Raw genomic sequence first — 17387 nt, 5'->3', positions numbered from 1 at the left:
TGTGTGATTGTGTCTCTCTCTCCTTCTCTCTCTCTCTCTCTAACCCTCTGTGTATGATTGTGTCTCTCTCTTTCTCTCTCTCTAACCCTCTGTGTATGATTGTGTCTCTCTCTCTTTCTCTCTAACCCTCTGTGTGTGATTGTGTCTCTCTCTCTCTTACCCTCTGTGTGTGATTGTGTGTCTCTCTCTTTCTCTCTAACCTTCTGTGTCTCTCTCCCCCCCTCCCCCCGAGTGCTTTTCTGTGTTTCGGTCTACCTTTTATTTATTTAATTAATGAATTGGTAGTGCCATCTGATGGTGTGGCTTTATTTAAAGGGGTGGGGTCAAGCACCCCACCATCTTTAAATTTCACCAGCCGACACTGGATCAAGACATTTTTATATTTACTGAATAATGAAAGAATCTATAAGCATAATTTGCAGCATTAAAGTAAAAAGTATGTTTTAAACATATTTTAATGGGCCTGGATTTCTAGATCTCATAATCAGAGCAAGCATTTTGTTATCTGGCAAGAGTTTCTGTTACAATCCTTTAGACTAAAATCAGACATTTACTAAGTTGACCAGTTTTCCAAGACACCATTTAAAGGGACATGAAACCCATATGTTTTCTTTCATGATATATAAAGAGCATGCAATTTTAAATAACTTTCCAATTTACATCTAATATCTAATTTTCTTCATTGTTTTGATATCCTTTGTTGAAAATCATATCTAAATATGCTCAGTAGCTGCTGATTGGTGGCTGCACATAGATACCTCATGTGATTGGCTCAGCCATGTGCATTGCTATTTCTTCAACAAAGGATATCTAAGAATGAAGGGGTATCCTAGCCACTGCCTCACCAGCCTCTGACGTCACTGGCTCAAACGGAGCCTGTTGAAGAACTTTAAGAACTAGATTAAGACTCCAGGGAGGAGTAACCAGCTTAAACACAGGCCTGATTCTGACCAAGGCCTGACAGAACGATTGCACGTCTGGTACATCTGCCAGACGTTTATGTAACAAAATAGACAAGGCAGATATTTGACCCTTTAGGGAGTTTGCCGATAAACCCTTCTCCAAACCCTCTTGGAGAAAAGGCAAAATTCTAGGAATCCGAACTCTACTCCAAGAGTAGCCTTTGGATTCACACCAATGCTGATATTTACACCATATCTTATGGTAAATCTTTCTAGTCACAGGCTTACGAGCCTGAATCATGGTCTCAATGACCGACTCTGAAAATCCAAGCTTAAGATAAAATTAAGCGTTCAATCTCCAAGCAGTCAGCATCAGAGAAACTAGATTTGGATGAAGGAAGAGTTCTTGAAGTAGAAGGTCCTTTCTCAATGGAAGTCTCCAAGGTGGAAGTGATGACATCTCCACCAGGTCTGCATACCAGATCCTGCGAGGCCACACCGGTGCTATGAGGATCACCGACACCCTCTCTTGTTTGATTCGAGCAATGACTCGAGTGAGGAGAGCGAACGGGGGAAATAGGTATGCAAAGATGAAATTCCAAGGTACCACCAGAGCGTCTATCAGTACCGCCTGAGTATCCCTTGACCTCGACCCGTACCTCGGATGGTTGACATTCTGCAGAGATGCCATGAGATCAAGCTCTGGCTGTCTACATTTGAGAATCAAGCTGGAAAACACTTCTGGATGGAGTTCCCACTCCCCCGGGTGAAAGGTCTGTCTGCTCAGAAAATCATCCTCCCAGTTGTCCACTCCTGGGATGTGGATCGCCGACAGTCAGCAGTTGTGGGACTCTGCCCACAGAATTATCTTGGCTACCTCTGCTCCCCCTGATGGTTGATGTAAGCCACTGAAGTTATGTTGTCTGACTAGAAACTGATAAACCGGGCTGAAGCTACCTGAGGCCAGGCCAGAAGAGCATTGAAGATTGCTCTCAGCTCCAGAATGTTTATGGGTAAAACAGACTCCAACCGAGTTCCTTGAGCCTTTAGAGAGCCCCAGACTGCTCCCCATCCCAGTAGGCTGGCGTCCGTTGTCACAATCACCCAAGTGGGTCTGCGGAAGCAGGTTCCGTGGTAGAGATGAGACAATCACCAAAGAAGAGAATCCCTTGTCTCCTGCTCCAGATGTAATCGTGGAGACAGATCCGCATAATCTCCGTTCCACTGCCTGAGCATGCATAACTGCAGAGGCTTGAGGTGAAAACAGGCAAACGGGATGACGTCCATGGCTGCTACCATTAGACCGATTACCTCCATGCATTGAGCCACTGATGGCCGAGGAGAGGACTGAAGCGCTTGACCGGAATCAAATCTTTGATTTCCTGACTTCTGTCAGAGGAATTTTCATTGATAAGGAATCTATTATGGTTCCCAAGAAAACTACCCTTGTAGTTGGAACTAAGGAACTCTTTTCCAAATTCACCTTCCATCCGTGAGATCGCAGGAAGGATAACAACATTTCTGTGTGGGATTTCGCTTGTTAAAAGGATGGCGTCTGAACCAGAATGTCATCCAGATAAGGCGCCACTGCAATGCCCCGCAATCGGAGCACCACCAACAGGGATCCTAGAACCTTCTGGGAGCTGTGGCAAGGCTAAATGGAAGAGCCAAAAACTGGAAGTGTTTGTCTAGAAATGCAAACCTCAGAAACTTGTGATGTTCACTGTGGATGGGAACATGCAGTTATGCGTCCTTTAAATCTACCGTTGTCATAAATTGACCTGCTTGAAACAAGGAAACAATGGAACAAATAGTTTCCATCTTGAAGGACGGTACTCTGAGGAATATGTTTAGACTTGAGATCTAAAATTGGTCTGAAGGTTCCCTCTTTTTTGGGAACCACAAACAGATTGGAGTAAAATCCCAGACCCTGATCCTGCATTGGAACAGGAACTATCACTCCCAGGTCAGAAAGATCTTGAACACAGTGTAAGAACGCCTCTCTTTTTATCTGGTCTACAGATAATTTTGAGAGAAGAAACCTGACCCTGGGAGGAACAGTTTTGAACTCTAGTTTGCATCCCTGGGACACGATGTCCACTGCCCAGGGATCCTGAACATTCCGAACCCAAGCCTGAGCGAAGAAGGATAGTCTGCCCCCCACAAGATCCGGTCCCGGATCGGGGGCAGACCCTTCATGCTGACTTTGAGTCATTGGCGGGCTTCTTAGATTGCTTTCCCTTGTTCCACGACTGGCTGGACCTCCAGGAAGGTTTGGACTGTTCTTGTTTTGTAGAGGGAGAGGAAGGCTTACCCTTGAAGTTTCAAAAGGAACGAAAATTACTCTGACGTCCCTTCTGCTCATTCCTCTTATCCTGAGGGAGGAAATTACCTTTTCCTCCCGTAATGTGGGAAATAATCTCAGCCAGACCCGGCCCAAACAAGGTCTTTCACTTGTAAGGGATCGCCAAAAGCTTAGACTTACATGACACATCCGCAGACCAGGATTTCAACCATAAGGCTCTGCGAGCCAATACGGCAAAACCAGAAATTTTTGCTCCTATCTTAATAATCTGTAGGGAAGCATCCGTAATAAAAGAATTGGTCAACTTAAGGGCCTTGATCCTATCCTGGATCTCTTCGAGGGGAGTGTCTGTCCGAATAGAATCAGACAACGCATCAAACCAGTATACTGCCGCACTAGTGACGATAGCAATACACACCGCAGGTTGCCATTGTAAACCCTGGTGTACATACACTTTCTTAAGTAACCCCACTAATTTCTTGTCCATAGGATCCTTAAAGGAACAACTATCTTCTATGGGAATAGTGGTCCTCTTAGCTAGCGTGGAAATTGTCCCTTCCACCTTGGGTACCGTCTGCAAAGACTCCTTGATAGATGGAGAAAAAGGGATACTCGGTCTCTCCCATTCCCTAGCAATAATCTCAGTAGCACAATCTGGTACAGGAAAAACATCCACTATGAAAGGTATATCAAAATACTTGTTTAGTTTACTAGACTTCTTAGGATTGACTACAATAGTAGTGTCGGAGTAGTCCAGGGTAGCTAAAACCTCCTTAAGTAACAAACGGAGGTGTTGGAGCTGAAACCTGAAAGAAACAACTTCAGTATCAGCAGGAGGAATTACACTGATTGGAACAGCCAATAGAATGCCAGCTCAATCCTATTGGCTGATTGGATCAGCCAATAGGATTGAACTTCAATCCTATTGGCTAATTGCAACAGCCAATAGGATTTTTTCTACCTTAATTCCGATTGGCTGATAGAATTCAGCCAATTGGAATTGAAGGGACGCTATCTTGGATGACGTCACTTAAAGGAACCGTCATTTAGTAAGAAGACTTTGTTGGAAGAGGATGCTCCGCGCCGGATGTCTTGAAGATGGACCCGCTCCACGTCGGATGGATGAAGATAGAAGATGTCGTCTGGATGAAGACTTCTGCCCATCTGGAGGACCACTTCACCCGGCTTGGATGAAGACTTCTCCCGGCTTTGTTGAGGACTTCGGCCCGGTTGGATGAAGACTTTTGCCGGTAAGGTGATCTTCAAGGGGTTAGTGTTTTATTTTTTTTATTTTTTGTTTTTTTAATATTTTTATTGAGGAAATAAGATACTTACACTTTATATAGTAAATGCAATATAGCAGTTAATCACATCATTTCTGATTATAGTTATACAACAATATTGAAAATCCTCCTTTTTCAGTCCCCAAAAACAGTAATGCAAATCACTCTTGGATCTGTTCTGGTGCTTAAAAAAAATGGGGTTAACATGCAACATGAAACATAAATAAAAGATTACATAGGAACAAACTGCATCACATGAAAAAATAAACAAAATATTTAGAAACTACTCATTTCTAGAAAATTGAAAGTAGATGCATGAGACAGGACTGGATACGATATTAGTACATATCTCACAAAAGCAAGCAGCTGTCATTTATAAATCTATATGAGATGTCTTAGACGGCTATAAACATACATTCTTAACATGTTGGTGTACATCCCTCTCTTGGTCATAAAAATATGGTATAAAACCCCAGTTCATAAAACACACAACTCACAGTTTAAACCTTCTGTTAAAGCTTAGTTCTTGTTATTGTCTTTTTATGGTAAATACTGGGCTCCCCATCCCAGGTCCCAGCCGCAGACCACGTGGGGGGGACCCACTTTGCTCTCCTTTTTCTTTCAAGAACTGAGGCTACCTGCATAGTATAGATTCCTTTTTCAAATGTAAGATTATGCCCCCCTAGGAGCCACCCACCAAAGCCCACAGGAGACATATAAAATTCTAAAAGGGCATTGATGCTATTCCTTAGCCTCTTACAAATTGTCTGTGTGCGTGTACTTTTAGAGACTATCCGCACTTTAATGCAGCAACAGGGGTGCTGAAGACCAGGTGATTCAGGACTTAGAGAAGTAGGGATGCACTTATACCTAAGCTTATTCTAAAATCATTTAAACGTACAAGCTCTTTGTAAGAAGAACACATAATAAAACAGAGAAAAAAACAAAACAATTAACATTTTTAGGTTAACAGTGTTGAAATATATATCACAATACCAATCATTTCTCAGGCTGGTTTTAGGAAGTCCCAACAGTGATCCGTGTTGAACTGTTTATTTGAGTTCCCTTCCTCTGGGCAGAAAAGCTCGTCTGCCTGAGATTGCAAATTTTCTAATGTTATATATTGTGTGTTATCCGTGGGCTTAGTGTATCGAGAGTTTCTTTTGTTCTCTTGGATAAACCTTTCCTCCACACAAAGTGCGTCAAGCATCGGTATTGCCCGGGTTGAGATATTGAGCTTCCTAGTACATTTTGGAGCCGTTGTGTGACATATCTTATCAGCCTGTTTTTGCCTAGACAGCGAAACATCCTGTAGGGTCGAATTGATATTTTGATCTATTTCGATCGTTAGTGATCTAGTCTTCATCCGAAACAGCTTCACTCGTGGCATGACCTGTGAAGGTGTTGCCAAGTCAGGGTTAATCTCTTTGCTGCTTATGAGGAGGGAGACCACGGGGGCGCCCTTTGCCATGGCCCCATCCACCACACATATCTCCTCTACCTCTTCTGACTTGGTCCCTGTATTGGGCTTGAACTGTTGTAGATTTGTAAAAAAAAGTCCCATGGAGCCCTTTGTATTAGGTCTAGGAAGCGAAGTTCTATCTTTTCCAGGATATCATCTAATCTAGATACGTAGCTAGATTCTTTCTCGGCGGCCATATTTGTTGCGTAGTGGCAATTATCCTGATAAACTTAAATTCTCTATGATAGAAAGAGTCTGCTTACTTTATAAACCTGTGAGATTGTGAATTACATTTTCTATATCCAGTCCTGACAGGAAACCTCGGAGAACCGAGGGGGGTAGCGATGACTGTCGTGAGCTGCCGCTCCAGACCTGTACTGCCCGATCTTGTGCTCCGGCTTCAAAAATACAGCTACTGGCTTAAATTATTATATTCCATCCACTAGTCCAGCATAACTGGTCACTTTATGTAGTTATTCACTGTGTTAGTTATCCTACACCGGCGGTTTGCTGGATATTCAGCTGGAGCACCAAGAAGATGCGACCGTCCACAGTCGCTGTTCGGACACGCCCCAGGTTAGTTGTGTGGGTGGTGGGTTTTAATGTTGGGGGGGGGGGGGGATTTGTAATTTTTTTTACAGGTAAAAGAGCGGATTACTTTGGGGCAATGCCCCGCAAAAGGCCCTTTTTGTAATTTAGTGTAGTGTAGAGCTTTTTTATTTTGGGGGGCTTTTTATTTTGTTAGGGGGATTAGATTAGGTGTAATCAGTTTAAAAATCTTGTAATTTGTTTATTATTTTCTGTAATTTAGTGTTTGTTTTTGTACTTTAGCTAATTTTAGTTAATTGTATTTAATTGTATTTAATTTAGGGAATTAATTTAATTATAGTGTAGTGTTAGTGTAATTTAGGTTAGGTTTTATTTTACAGGTAAATTTGTTATTATTTTAGCTAGGTAGTTATTAAATAGTTAATAACTATTTAGTAACTATTCTACCTAGTTAAAATAAATACAAACTTGCCTGTAAAATAAAAAAAAGCTAAGCTAGCTACAATGTAACTATTAGTTAAATTGTAGCTAGCTTAGGGTTTATTTTATAGGTAAGTATTTAGTTTTAAATAGGAATAATTTAGTTAATTATAGTAATTTTATTTAGATTTATTTAAATTATATTTAAGTTAGTGGGGGTTAGGGTTAGACTTAGGTTTAGGGGTTAATAAATTTAGAATAGTGGCGGCGACGTTGGGGCGGCAGATTAGGGGTTAATAAATGTAGGTAGGTGGAGGCGATGTTAGGGACGGCAGATTAGGGGTTAATAATATTTAACTAATGTTTGCGATGCAGGAGTGCGAAGACATTAGGGGCGGCAGATTAGGGGTTAAGAAGTGTAGGTAGGTTGCAGCGACATTGGGGAAGGCAGATTTGGGGTTAATAAATATAATGTAAGTGTCGGCGATGTTGGGGGCAGCAGATTAGGGGTTCATAAGTATAATGTAGGTGGCGGTGGTGTCCGGAGCAGTAGATTAGGGGTTAATAATATAATGTGGGTGTCGGCGATGTGGGGGCGGCAGATTAGGGGTTAATAAGTGTAAGATTAGGGGTGTTTAGACTCGGGGGTTCATGTTAGGGTGTTAGGTGTAAACATAAATTTTATTTCCCCATAGGAATCAATGGGGCTGCGTTAAGGAGTTTTACGCTGCTTTTTTGCAGGTGTTAGACTTTTTTAAGCCGGCTCTCTCCGTTGATTCCTATGGGGAAATTGTGCACGAGCACGTTACACCAGCTCACCGCTAACGTAAGCAGCGCTGGTATTGGAGTGCGGTAATGAGCAAAATTTTGCTCAACGGTCACTTCTTGTCTGGTTTGTAAGTGAGCGGTGAGCATAAACTGCTCATTAGCACCGCACAGCCTCTAACGCAAGACTCGTAATCTAGGTGTAAGGGTTTAATCACAAAAAGAAGTTGGATTACAAACACAAGGATTCTCAGATTGTAACAATACACAATCAACCCTACAGACATTCATTGGCAACACAGGTTGTCAATCACACATCAATTAAGCATGCTAAGCTATAAAAGGGGAACAGATAGCACAGGTGAGCATCTTCATAAAGGCTGACATACAGCTGAAACGCATAGATGCATTTTCTCTATCACCTGTACAACTGAGGATAGTGGAGGAGTTCACTAGGAGTTCACTAGGAGTTCACTAGGAGTTCACTAGGCTGAACGGATATCAAAGTGCCCCCCAGTACAAAATAATGAGGGACAGATATACACGTTGCCGCTGTGGTGCCTACTGAAAGTTTCTTCATCCTGCTACTTTGGAAACCACAATTTGACTGTGGCACACCCTGATAATCCACACAGTGTCAGGAGGTTACAAACCGAAGGCTTCCAGATTGTCCATATGGAACACAGATTGTCTGAAACAGCCCAGCGTTTGGAAAACCAGCAAAAAGGAGTTTTTGTCTCACATCTGTTTGAAGGACAACAAATAAATTTGTTAGCACAACTATATAGTTGTCCGTTTTAACGTATTTTAGTTATTAGTGCCGCACACTTTTGTATATTATATGTAATTTTAAAATAAATTTTATATTATATTTGCTACATTGAGACATCATTTAATGTAGTTGTGATATTTAATCACTTTTCAATACCTTTTCTCAGTCAGATAGCTCTTACCCATGGGCGCTAACCCTTACCCCTGTTTTTTACTTTACTTTTATCACACATTTTTGGAGAGATTAGTGTGATTATTTCTAGGGTTTAGCACATATTCTGACACCTCAGAGTAGCTTTTGCATGCCTTTGTTTTTTGTTTATAAGGCACCACAGCCTGCAAAACCTTTCCCCCAAAAGCTGCTTCAGCCAAACCAAACACATCAAACTTGTAAAATTTAGAAAAAGTATGTAAGGAGGAGCAGGTAGCCGCCTTACAAATCTGCTCCATAGAGGCCTTGTTCTTAAAAGCCCAGGAAGAAGCTACTGCTCTAGTGGAATAAGCCGGAATCCTTTCAGGAAGCTGTTGTACCACTGTCTCATAAGCTAGGTGGATGACACTCCTCAACCAGAAAGACAAGGAAGTCGTAGTGGCCTTCTGACCCCTACGTTTACCTGCATAGATGACAAACAAAGATGAAGATTGTCTGAACTCCTTAGTAGCCTGAAGGTAAAATTTCAAGGCACGAACCACATCTAGATTGTGAAGCAAACATTCCTTCAACAAGAAAGGATTGGGACACAAGGAAGGAACAACAATCTCTTGATTAATGTTGCGATCTCACACCACCTTAGGAAGAAAACCTAACTAAGTACGTAAAACCGCCTTATCGGAGTGAAAAACCTAAATTATGCTTACCTGATAATTTCCTTTTCTTCTGATGGAAAGAGTCCACAGCTGCATTCATTACTTTTAAGAAATAAGAACCTGGCCACCAGGAGGAGGCAAAAACACCCCAGCCAAAGGCTTAAATACTCCTCCCACTCCCCTCATCCCCCAGTCATTCTGCCAAGAAACAAGGAACAGTAGAATAAATATCAGGGTGAAATATCAGTGTGAAAGGTGCCAGAATAATAATAAGGACACCCCACATAAAATTACGGGTGGGGAGCTGTGGACTCTTTCCATTAGAAGAAAAGGAAATTATCAGGTAAGCATAATTTATGTTTTTCTTCTTAAATGGAAAGAGTCCACAGCTGCATTTATTACTTTTGGGAAAACAATACCCAAGCTATAGAGGACACTGAATGCCAAGACGGGAGGATACAATAGGCGGTCCCATACTGAGGGCATCAGGCCTGAACATCTACCTAATAAAAAACCCTGCTTCGTCCGAAGCGGAGAACATTTTAAGAGGAAAAGCCCCAAAGAAACTGACTTGCAGTCAGTCCAGAAATCAAACAAGAGACTGCAAACGGACTCGACTGACCCAACAGTCCTCCAGTAGACACCGTCACCCAACAGATGGTCCCCCACCGCTCATCCCCCACAGATGAAGAAGAAACTAGTCAAAACCACCAAGGGGACAAGGCAAAGGAGAACCAAGGAAACCTGAAAGGTCCCCTAATATAAAAAAGAACCACCTCCAAGAGTGAGCCCAGCTCACAGAGACCCAAAGAGGCTCAAACAGGGGAAGGAGGCCACGCCTATACCAAGCGAAACCCGGGTTAAGACCGGGCACAGAAACAGAAAAAGACGTCTCTCCAACATCCGGCAAGCACGGAATGCAACTGAAGAGGCAAAGTTCTCGCAGTTTCTGACCATAGAATACCAAGCATTCGCCATGAGAAAGTGTGTAATACACCAAGGTGAAAAATCCCAAGGTTGAGAACACAGAGTCCATAACAGGACAACACAGAGGGTACTTGCGAGGAGGAAGAAGCAGTCAAGCAAGAAACAGAAAGACCGCAGAAGCAACCCCCAGAAAGAGGTCAACCTAAGTTGCCGGACCTACACACAGGTCCCTAAAAAAGGGAACACAAAACCTCAATGGAGGCCCCCGAGAAGGGGAGTATACCCTCAGAACCCGAAGGAAGAGTAAACCCTCTTCTGAAATCAATGGAGCAAGTTGAAAGGAAAATCTATACCCTAGCAGACTGAGCTAACAGGATAGAATCAACAAGGCTCACTGATCCAGAGGAGACTGCGACCTGAACGCAGCGCCTCAGACCGCTCAGCCATCCTGACCTGCAGACCCACACCCAGCTGGACCAACCCAGCCTCATGGATTCAAGACCGGGAAAAAAAGACTCCCGAAACAGGTACAGGAACAAGCGTAAGGATAGCACAGCCATCCCCACAGAGTACAAGTACAACCCGACTCGGAAAACAGACAAGACCATAGACCTAAGGATCTATCAAAATAAAGGCCCAACAAGTCTGACTTGGAGCCAGCAAGACCCCAAGGTGGAATCAATCCCACCTTTCCACCTCCCATCCAGGAGAAGCCCCAAGCAAGGACTCTATCTCCATAGGGAGGAGAATATCCCCTAAAGGAAAGGGATGATGTCGGAAGGGGAACAACTGTCCTCAAGGCCCGAAGGCACCAGCAAATGGGAAGTAAAATTCCCAACACAGACGTCCTAGAAAAGGACCCCCCTACAAGTAGCTTGCCAAGCAGAGGCACAGCCAACCCATTCACCTGCAGCTGACCAGGGGAATGCAACCCTAAGGCGCACCAGAAATTGGGCATCCAGCGCCAGCAGATGGGTATGAACCAACAACCCCTGATGCGCAAGCCACACCTAACCACCATTTAAACTTCTGCATTGGAAGGCTAGCTGACACCAGAAGCAAACGTCAGATCAGAAAGCAGGAGCTTTGCCTGGGTTCAAACCCACATCTTCTGCTGTGGAGCTAACCACTAAGCCACATATCCCATTGATGACATGGGATACTCTGTGGCAAAGAGTAAAAAATACTCAGAAAATTTGGCCAACCATGACCAGGTTAGGCAGCTGGACCAATGACATAGCCCAAGTTCCCACTAACGTGGAAAACGCCCCGACCAGCCCTGAGATCCAAGATTCCAAAACCACACAAGACTGGGTCAGGAAAAAGGCCAAGGAAGCTTCAGCAACCGGAAGTCTCAGGGAGAAAACAGGTCCGGACACAAAATAGTTCAGGCAAACCTTACCCTAGAACTAAACACCCCAGCTGACCAAAAAGCCAGACACAAGGGATATGGATGCATATCCAGAAAATCCGGATAGCAATAAGAACTTGAAAACGCCCCGACCAAAGGAAAGAACCACTCCTAGCTAAAGTCCAACGCTCCAAGGAGCAAGGCTAGAAGTCGTATGAAGATACTTCTCAGAGCCTCAGGACAACCAAGAGATACCTTGAGGTAAAAAAAAATCCTACTAGCAGGACTAGTCTCCCTATCACCTCCGCACAAGCAGAGGACACAAGAAGAAAGGCACTAAGCTTACCCAGCTCCGGAAAAACCAGAGCTAAATAAAGTCCCCACAGGGAACAACCATCACCCGGAAACACAGATCCCTAAAAGGAGATCCAACTCACCCGGAGACAATGGAAGAAGACCCAAAGGTCTCTTATAACTCAGATAGACAGTACACGTCCAAGAGTAAGAGTTGTATCTAGATACACTATAAACAGCTTACGCGTACACCTGCAAGGTGTCAAGAGCTGCAACAGGTTTAAAACTGCAAACCTTCCACATGTTAGACAGCTATCCTGTACAAGCTGTTGGACCAGGCCCAAAAAGGACTAATCCAGAGGCCTAAAAATGAAGGCCAAACCGCTCAACTGCGGTAAGGGGTGTTAAGCCTTCCAACCCTCCACCACATGGTGATGAAATCAGATGTCAGAGTGACGCAGCGGAAAAACTTCCCTGCCTGGCCATCTATGACTGAATGCTATAAGGACTGAAACAATCATCCACGCCTAGTGGACCCACAGGTCCTCTCGAATGCTTAGTTGAACATGCGCCACGTGTCTGAACAGATGCAAGACCGAATGAACCCAGCAGGACCAGCCTAAACCCAGGGTTCTAAACGGCATGCTGCATAAAATCTCCCTCATAGGGGAAAAAGCAAAAACAGACATTTTTAACATAGGACAAAAATGTCCAAAACAACTTCCGAAGAAGGAATAAAGAGTATCAATCCCAGAAGATTCCCGAAGGAAACAAAAACAAATAAAAGACATTCCATCGGATATAAATAAAAAATAAGGCAGCCCGGAGGTTAACGCCGAAAAAGACACAGGCCTACCCACAGGACCAGCTAAACTGAGCCCTATCTTTCAAAAACTGGGAAAGATCACAAACAAATGACAATCATCCCCACGTGTCTAATGAGGTGCACCATTCAAATTAGCAGACTGAAAATCCCCGTATCTGGTAACGATAGGATCATTCAATAACTGAAAAACATGTCTGAGCAATACGCGAAGGTGTGCAATCCTGTAACGAAAAGCACAATACTCAGGAACAGATACACCCGTGGGGAACTGTAGAGGCCCTTCCCAAGGCGGAAGGCCTGGGACAATAGGGCACAAGCACATTCTCAAAGAAACGTCTGGACTCTGCAGACGAACAATTGCAAACATTATGTGGAAGCGAAAATGTGCTGTAACCTCCGGGGGGGGGGGACACGCCACCCTGCATGGAGGAATCAGAAACTGGGTTACCCGCATGTGTAGAAGTATGAATTGGTAGGGAACTCGCCTCTCAGAGGACAGGACCCCCAGAGGTGGATGGCTCAGCAGTCCCTTGATTCCCCAAGCCCGAGGAACCAGGCACTCTGAAATGGCATACGGAACAAAACTGGTTGACATGTGTCAATGAGGCCAATCCGGATTTGTCACCGGACAAAGAATCAGAAATCAAAATAGAATCAGCATCAGAATCCTCCATAACTGGATAGAGGTAATATCAATATGGACTAAAGTATGAAAACAAAAACGGCACCTGACACCCACAATGGCTGGGGCACTCACCGCCTCCTATGACCAAACCCCTGCGGACTAGAATATCTCCTTCGCCACAAGGTCAGGAATGCGGAAATGGAGAACGGAACGAAACCACGCCCGAACACAAGGTGAACCGAATAGTCCAAAAAAGCTCGCCCAACCAAAAGGCCGCGTCACTTCCAAAGACCTCAAAGTTCCAACCACGAGCCCATAAGCAGGTTGAATCACATGACAAACATGATTATAAACCCCCTGTTCAATAACCCCCCTCAGGAGATATTAACCCTCGATTTCAAGATACTAACAGAGACTCACTGAGACCCTTATGTCGAATAGTTAGACCCGCAAAGGTGTGTAACCTGTCTGGAAAACATTCACATTACAGTACATAAAGTAAAATGAAACGATCCAACCGGAATCAACGCTGTGGGACAGGAACACGACCTTTCAAGTGTGACAAATAGTGGCATCGCCTCTGCCATGGACTTGAGAGAAGAAAGCAGGCAGCGGAGCGAAGTTCGACAACGCCGTTTGCTTGAGGAGCTGTTAATATATGTCGAGATGGATTCGCAGAAAGACTCTCCCTGCATCTCCAGACTCTAACTTTCAAATGATCAGTAAAACGCTCTCCTCAGGAGTGCTGTCTGCAGCAGGATCACAAGGAAGTGAAAGAGGTTGCATCCAGTCACGTGGTGCGCAAGACAGGAATTCCCCTGCTATGCAAAAGAGTGTTAAACTAATATGAGCTGTGCAACACTGAAAAACAAAAGTAAAACCTGTCTGTTCCCAAGCCAAAAGCACAGTCTTGTGAGCCTAAAAATGAACGTGAAACCTGTCTGTTCCCAAGCCAAAAGCACACAGTCTTATGAGTCCAAACCTAATGCAGCACATAAAAATCCCCATAACTGTTCCCAATAATGTGACCCTATACAGTAGTCCCTGCTATAACAAAGAAGCAGACTTACCCGCTAGGATCCATGCTGTGGAACAGATACAGCTTCTCAAGTGTGACAGACTTGTAGCAATGCTCTGACAGGGACCCGAGTGATTAAAAGCAAGCAGTGAAACTCGTCAACAGTGATTGCTCAGGAGTTGCTTGCTAACAGCCTGGATGGTTTTGCAGAAAAACTTTCCCTGCATCTCCAGACTCTAACTTTCATCATTACTCTCACTAAGAGGTTTATATGATTACTTAAAACTCCAGTCCTCTCTTGAAGGGAAGATACCCATTACAGGACTATTTATTATTATTTTCAGGTATTTGTAGAGCGTCAACAGATTCTGCAGCGCTAACCATCAGAATCCTCTGACACTTCTCTGCCACCTCCTCTAGTGACAAAAGGTATAGAATGACTGGGAGGATAGGGGAAGTTGGAGGGATATTTAAGCCTTTGGTCATTCTTTTGAGTTATTACAACAAATAGTTGATATATGTTGCCCGTAGAGAGACACAAAGTTTAGGATGCATTTAGTAAGAGTAGAAATCACTAGAATGTACATATACAATAGGAATTAGCTGCAAAAATATATAAGTATACACTTTATTGTTTTCGGTTATGAGAGATAGTAGGAGTATGACAGTTGGTCACATGTGTGAAAGGTGTGCGCATTCTAACCAATCAAGAGCTTTGTCTAGACCAATTTAAGGATATGACAACAAGTATAACGTATACTCCTTGAGAAAGGGCCGTACATCCCATACAGGTATCGGTCTGCTGCGGTTCCACTGGGACCAATGGGATACATCAAAGAATCACCTCTTCTGAACCCTGACAAGTGTTTATCGGAGGAGAGATCCGGATGCTAGAGCTGGTTCAGCTGTATGTGATACATGCTCAGAATTGAAGGTGCCCCACAACAGAACCCCAAGTATTGGGCTTTATAACAAGTGCTACACTGTTGTGTATATAAGTTATCCTGAGTTAATATCAAGCGAATATGCTGGCAAAGGGCATTGAACTGTTACATGATAACTCATGCTGAACACATACGCCGACAAGAGGCATTGGGAACACTCACAGAATATTCAGGACGAATGCACATACACTTCAGGTGAAATCCCAGACTGTGCTTGATTCAAACTTTACCTACTAATTATATCAAGAGCAGACAATACTTACAAACAGTGACTGTGCTTATTAACCCCTCTCATTTACTGGCTGTGAGATGGTGTATACATTACCCTCAATTTTGGGATTACAAAAATAAACAGGACACTGGAACAAATCTTTTTTGTTTTTCTAAACCTTTATATACAGGGATGACGGCATGTTTTTGATTCCCCTAGGGCCTCCTGGGGTGCAATCTTATGTGTATGTGTATGTTGCATGAATGATTGGAATGAGAGGAGTTTTTAGAAAGCAATATATTTTTACTACAGTTTTGTATCTAAATAAAAACTTTGGATTAGATTTCGTATAAAAATCTTCTTGGGTTATTGTTTGTGCAGAGTAATATTTGATAAACTAACAGTTGATGCTTGAAATATATGGCCAATTTGGTTTATGTTGTTATAAGGGGTGACATTTTGATAAGATTGGTGATTATGTATTTTTATTATACAGATTTTTTTTTTTGTTTTTTTTTTTGGATTCCTAATATTAGGTGTTGATTGTCTGTACACTGTTCTTTATGTTGATTACACTTTTGAAGATTTGAATGTATCCATTTCAGTAACCTAGAAACTGCCGTTAGGTTACCCTGGTTACTATCTTTTTGGCACAATTTTTAAATTGCTTGTGGGGGTGGCACTTAGTATACATACATACATACATACACATACACACACACACACACACACACATATACATACACACACACACATATATGTGTGCTTTTGGTATGTGTTGTTTTTTCACAGGATATGTGATGATGTCATTGCCTGTTAAACACTCCCATGTTTTGTATTTGGTCACCTGTTTTACTTTTGGCCCTATAAGAGGCAGATGTATTTAATTTACAAACTAGCTTGAGAAAGGGGCAGAAGCCCTGAAACGTTGCTCCGTAATAAAGGTCTAACCTTTTAACCGTGTGCCACCATTAGGTGTTGAACCAGATTCAGTTTATATTAAGAGTTTTCCTATTTTGGACTGTGCAGTGCGGATATAAACACATACACATATACATATACACACACGCACATACATATATACATATATATATATATACATACATACATATATATATATACACACACACACGTATATATATATATATATATATATATATATATATATATATATATACATACACAAACATATATATATATATATATATATATATATATATATATATACACACACACACATATACATATATATATATATATATATATACACACATACATACATACACACACACATGCACACACATACATACATACACACACGTATATATACATACACATAGATATATATTGCAGTTCATTCCATTTTTCGTTTTAATAGACTGTATTCTCTGAATGGAAAGTGCTAAAGCAATAGCCAACTAAATGCAATAAAAACTCTCTATAATAACTCACCTAGATTTTCACTTTGGCCTTGCATTGACTCAGTAAATCCAGGTTAGTGCCTCAGCTTTGTGTATAATATATAAAACATGATGCATAACATTTCTATACTCAACAAACTGTAATTAACACTAGCAATGATATAGTATCTTTTATAAAACAACATTCTTGTGAAATACCTTCCAAACTTCTGATTTTTCATATGATTCCATGCCGCTCTGGTGACCTGGAATGACCCCCTCAAGTGAACTTTATGAATAATATCTAGAAAATACAAATAAATATGTTTATATTTACTTAAAGGGACATGAAACCCAAAAAAAATCATTTCATGATTTAGATAGAGAATACAATGTTAAACAACTTTCTAATTTACTTCTATTATCTAATTTGTTTAATTCTCTTGGTATTATTTGTTAAAGGAGCAGCAATGCACTACTGGTTTCCAACTGAACACATGGGTGAGCCAATGCCAATCAGTATATTT

The 17387-nt window shown here is 42.3% G+C and overlaps 1 protein-coding gene across 2 annotated transcripts in view; it reads right to left on the bottom strand.

The window, feature by feature from the left end:
* The window catches only part of HSD17B4 (hydroxysteroid 17-beta dehydrogenase 4), a 790821-nt gene that overhangs the window by 641649 nt on the left and 131785 nt on the right, over window positions 1-17387 (bottom strand). For both annotated transcript variants that reach the window (XM_053701594.1, XM_053701593.1), the window contains exon 8: window positions 17080-17164. In XM_053701594.1, the coding sequence (XP_053557569.1) occupies window positions 17080-17164 (85 nt within the window). The remainder of the gene's footprint in view (window positions 1-17079; window positions 17165-17387) is intronic.

This window comes from Bombina bombina, chromosome 2 (assembly GCF_027579735.1).
Source record: "Bombina bombina isolate aBomBom1 chromosome 2, aBomBom1.pri, whole genome shotgun sequence".
NCBI classification, from domain to species: Eukaryota; Metazoa; Chordata; class Amphibia; order Anura; family Bombinatoridae; genus Bombina; species Bombina bombina.
Note: the sequence above shows the minus strand (reverse complement) of the source record. Positions and strands in the feature narration are given on the sequence as shown.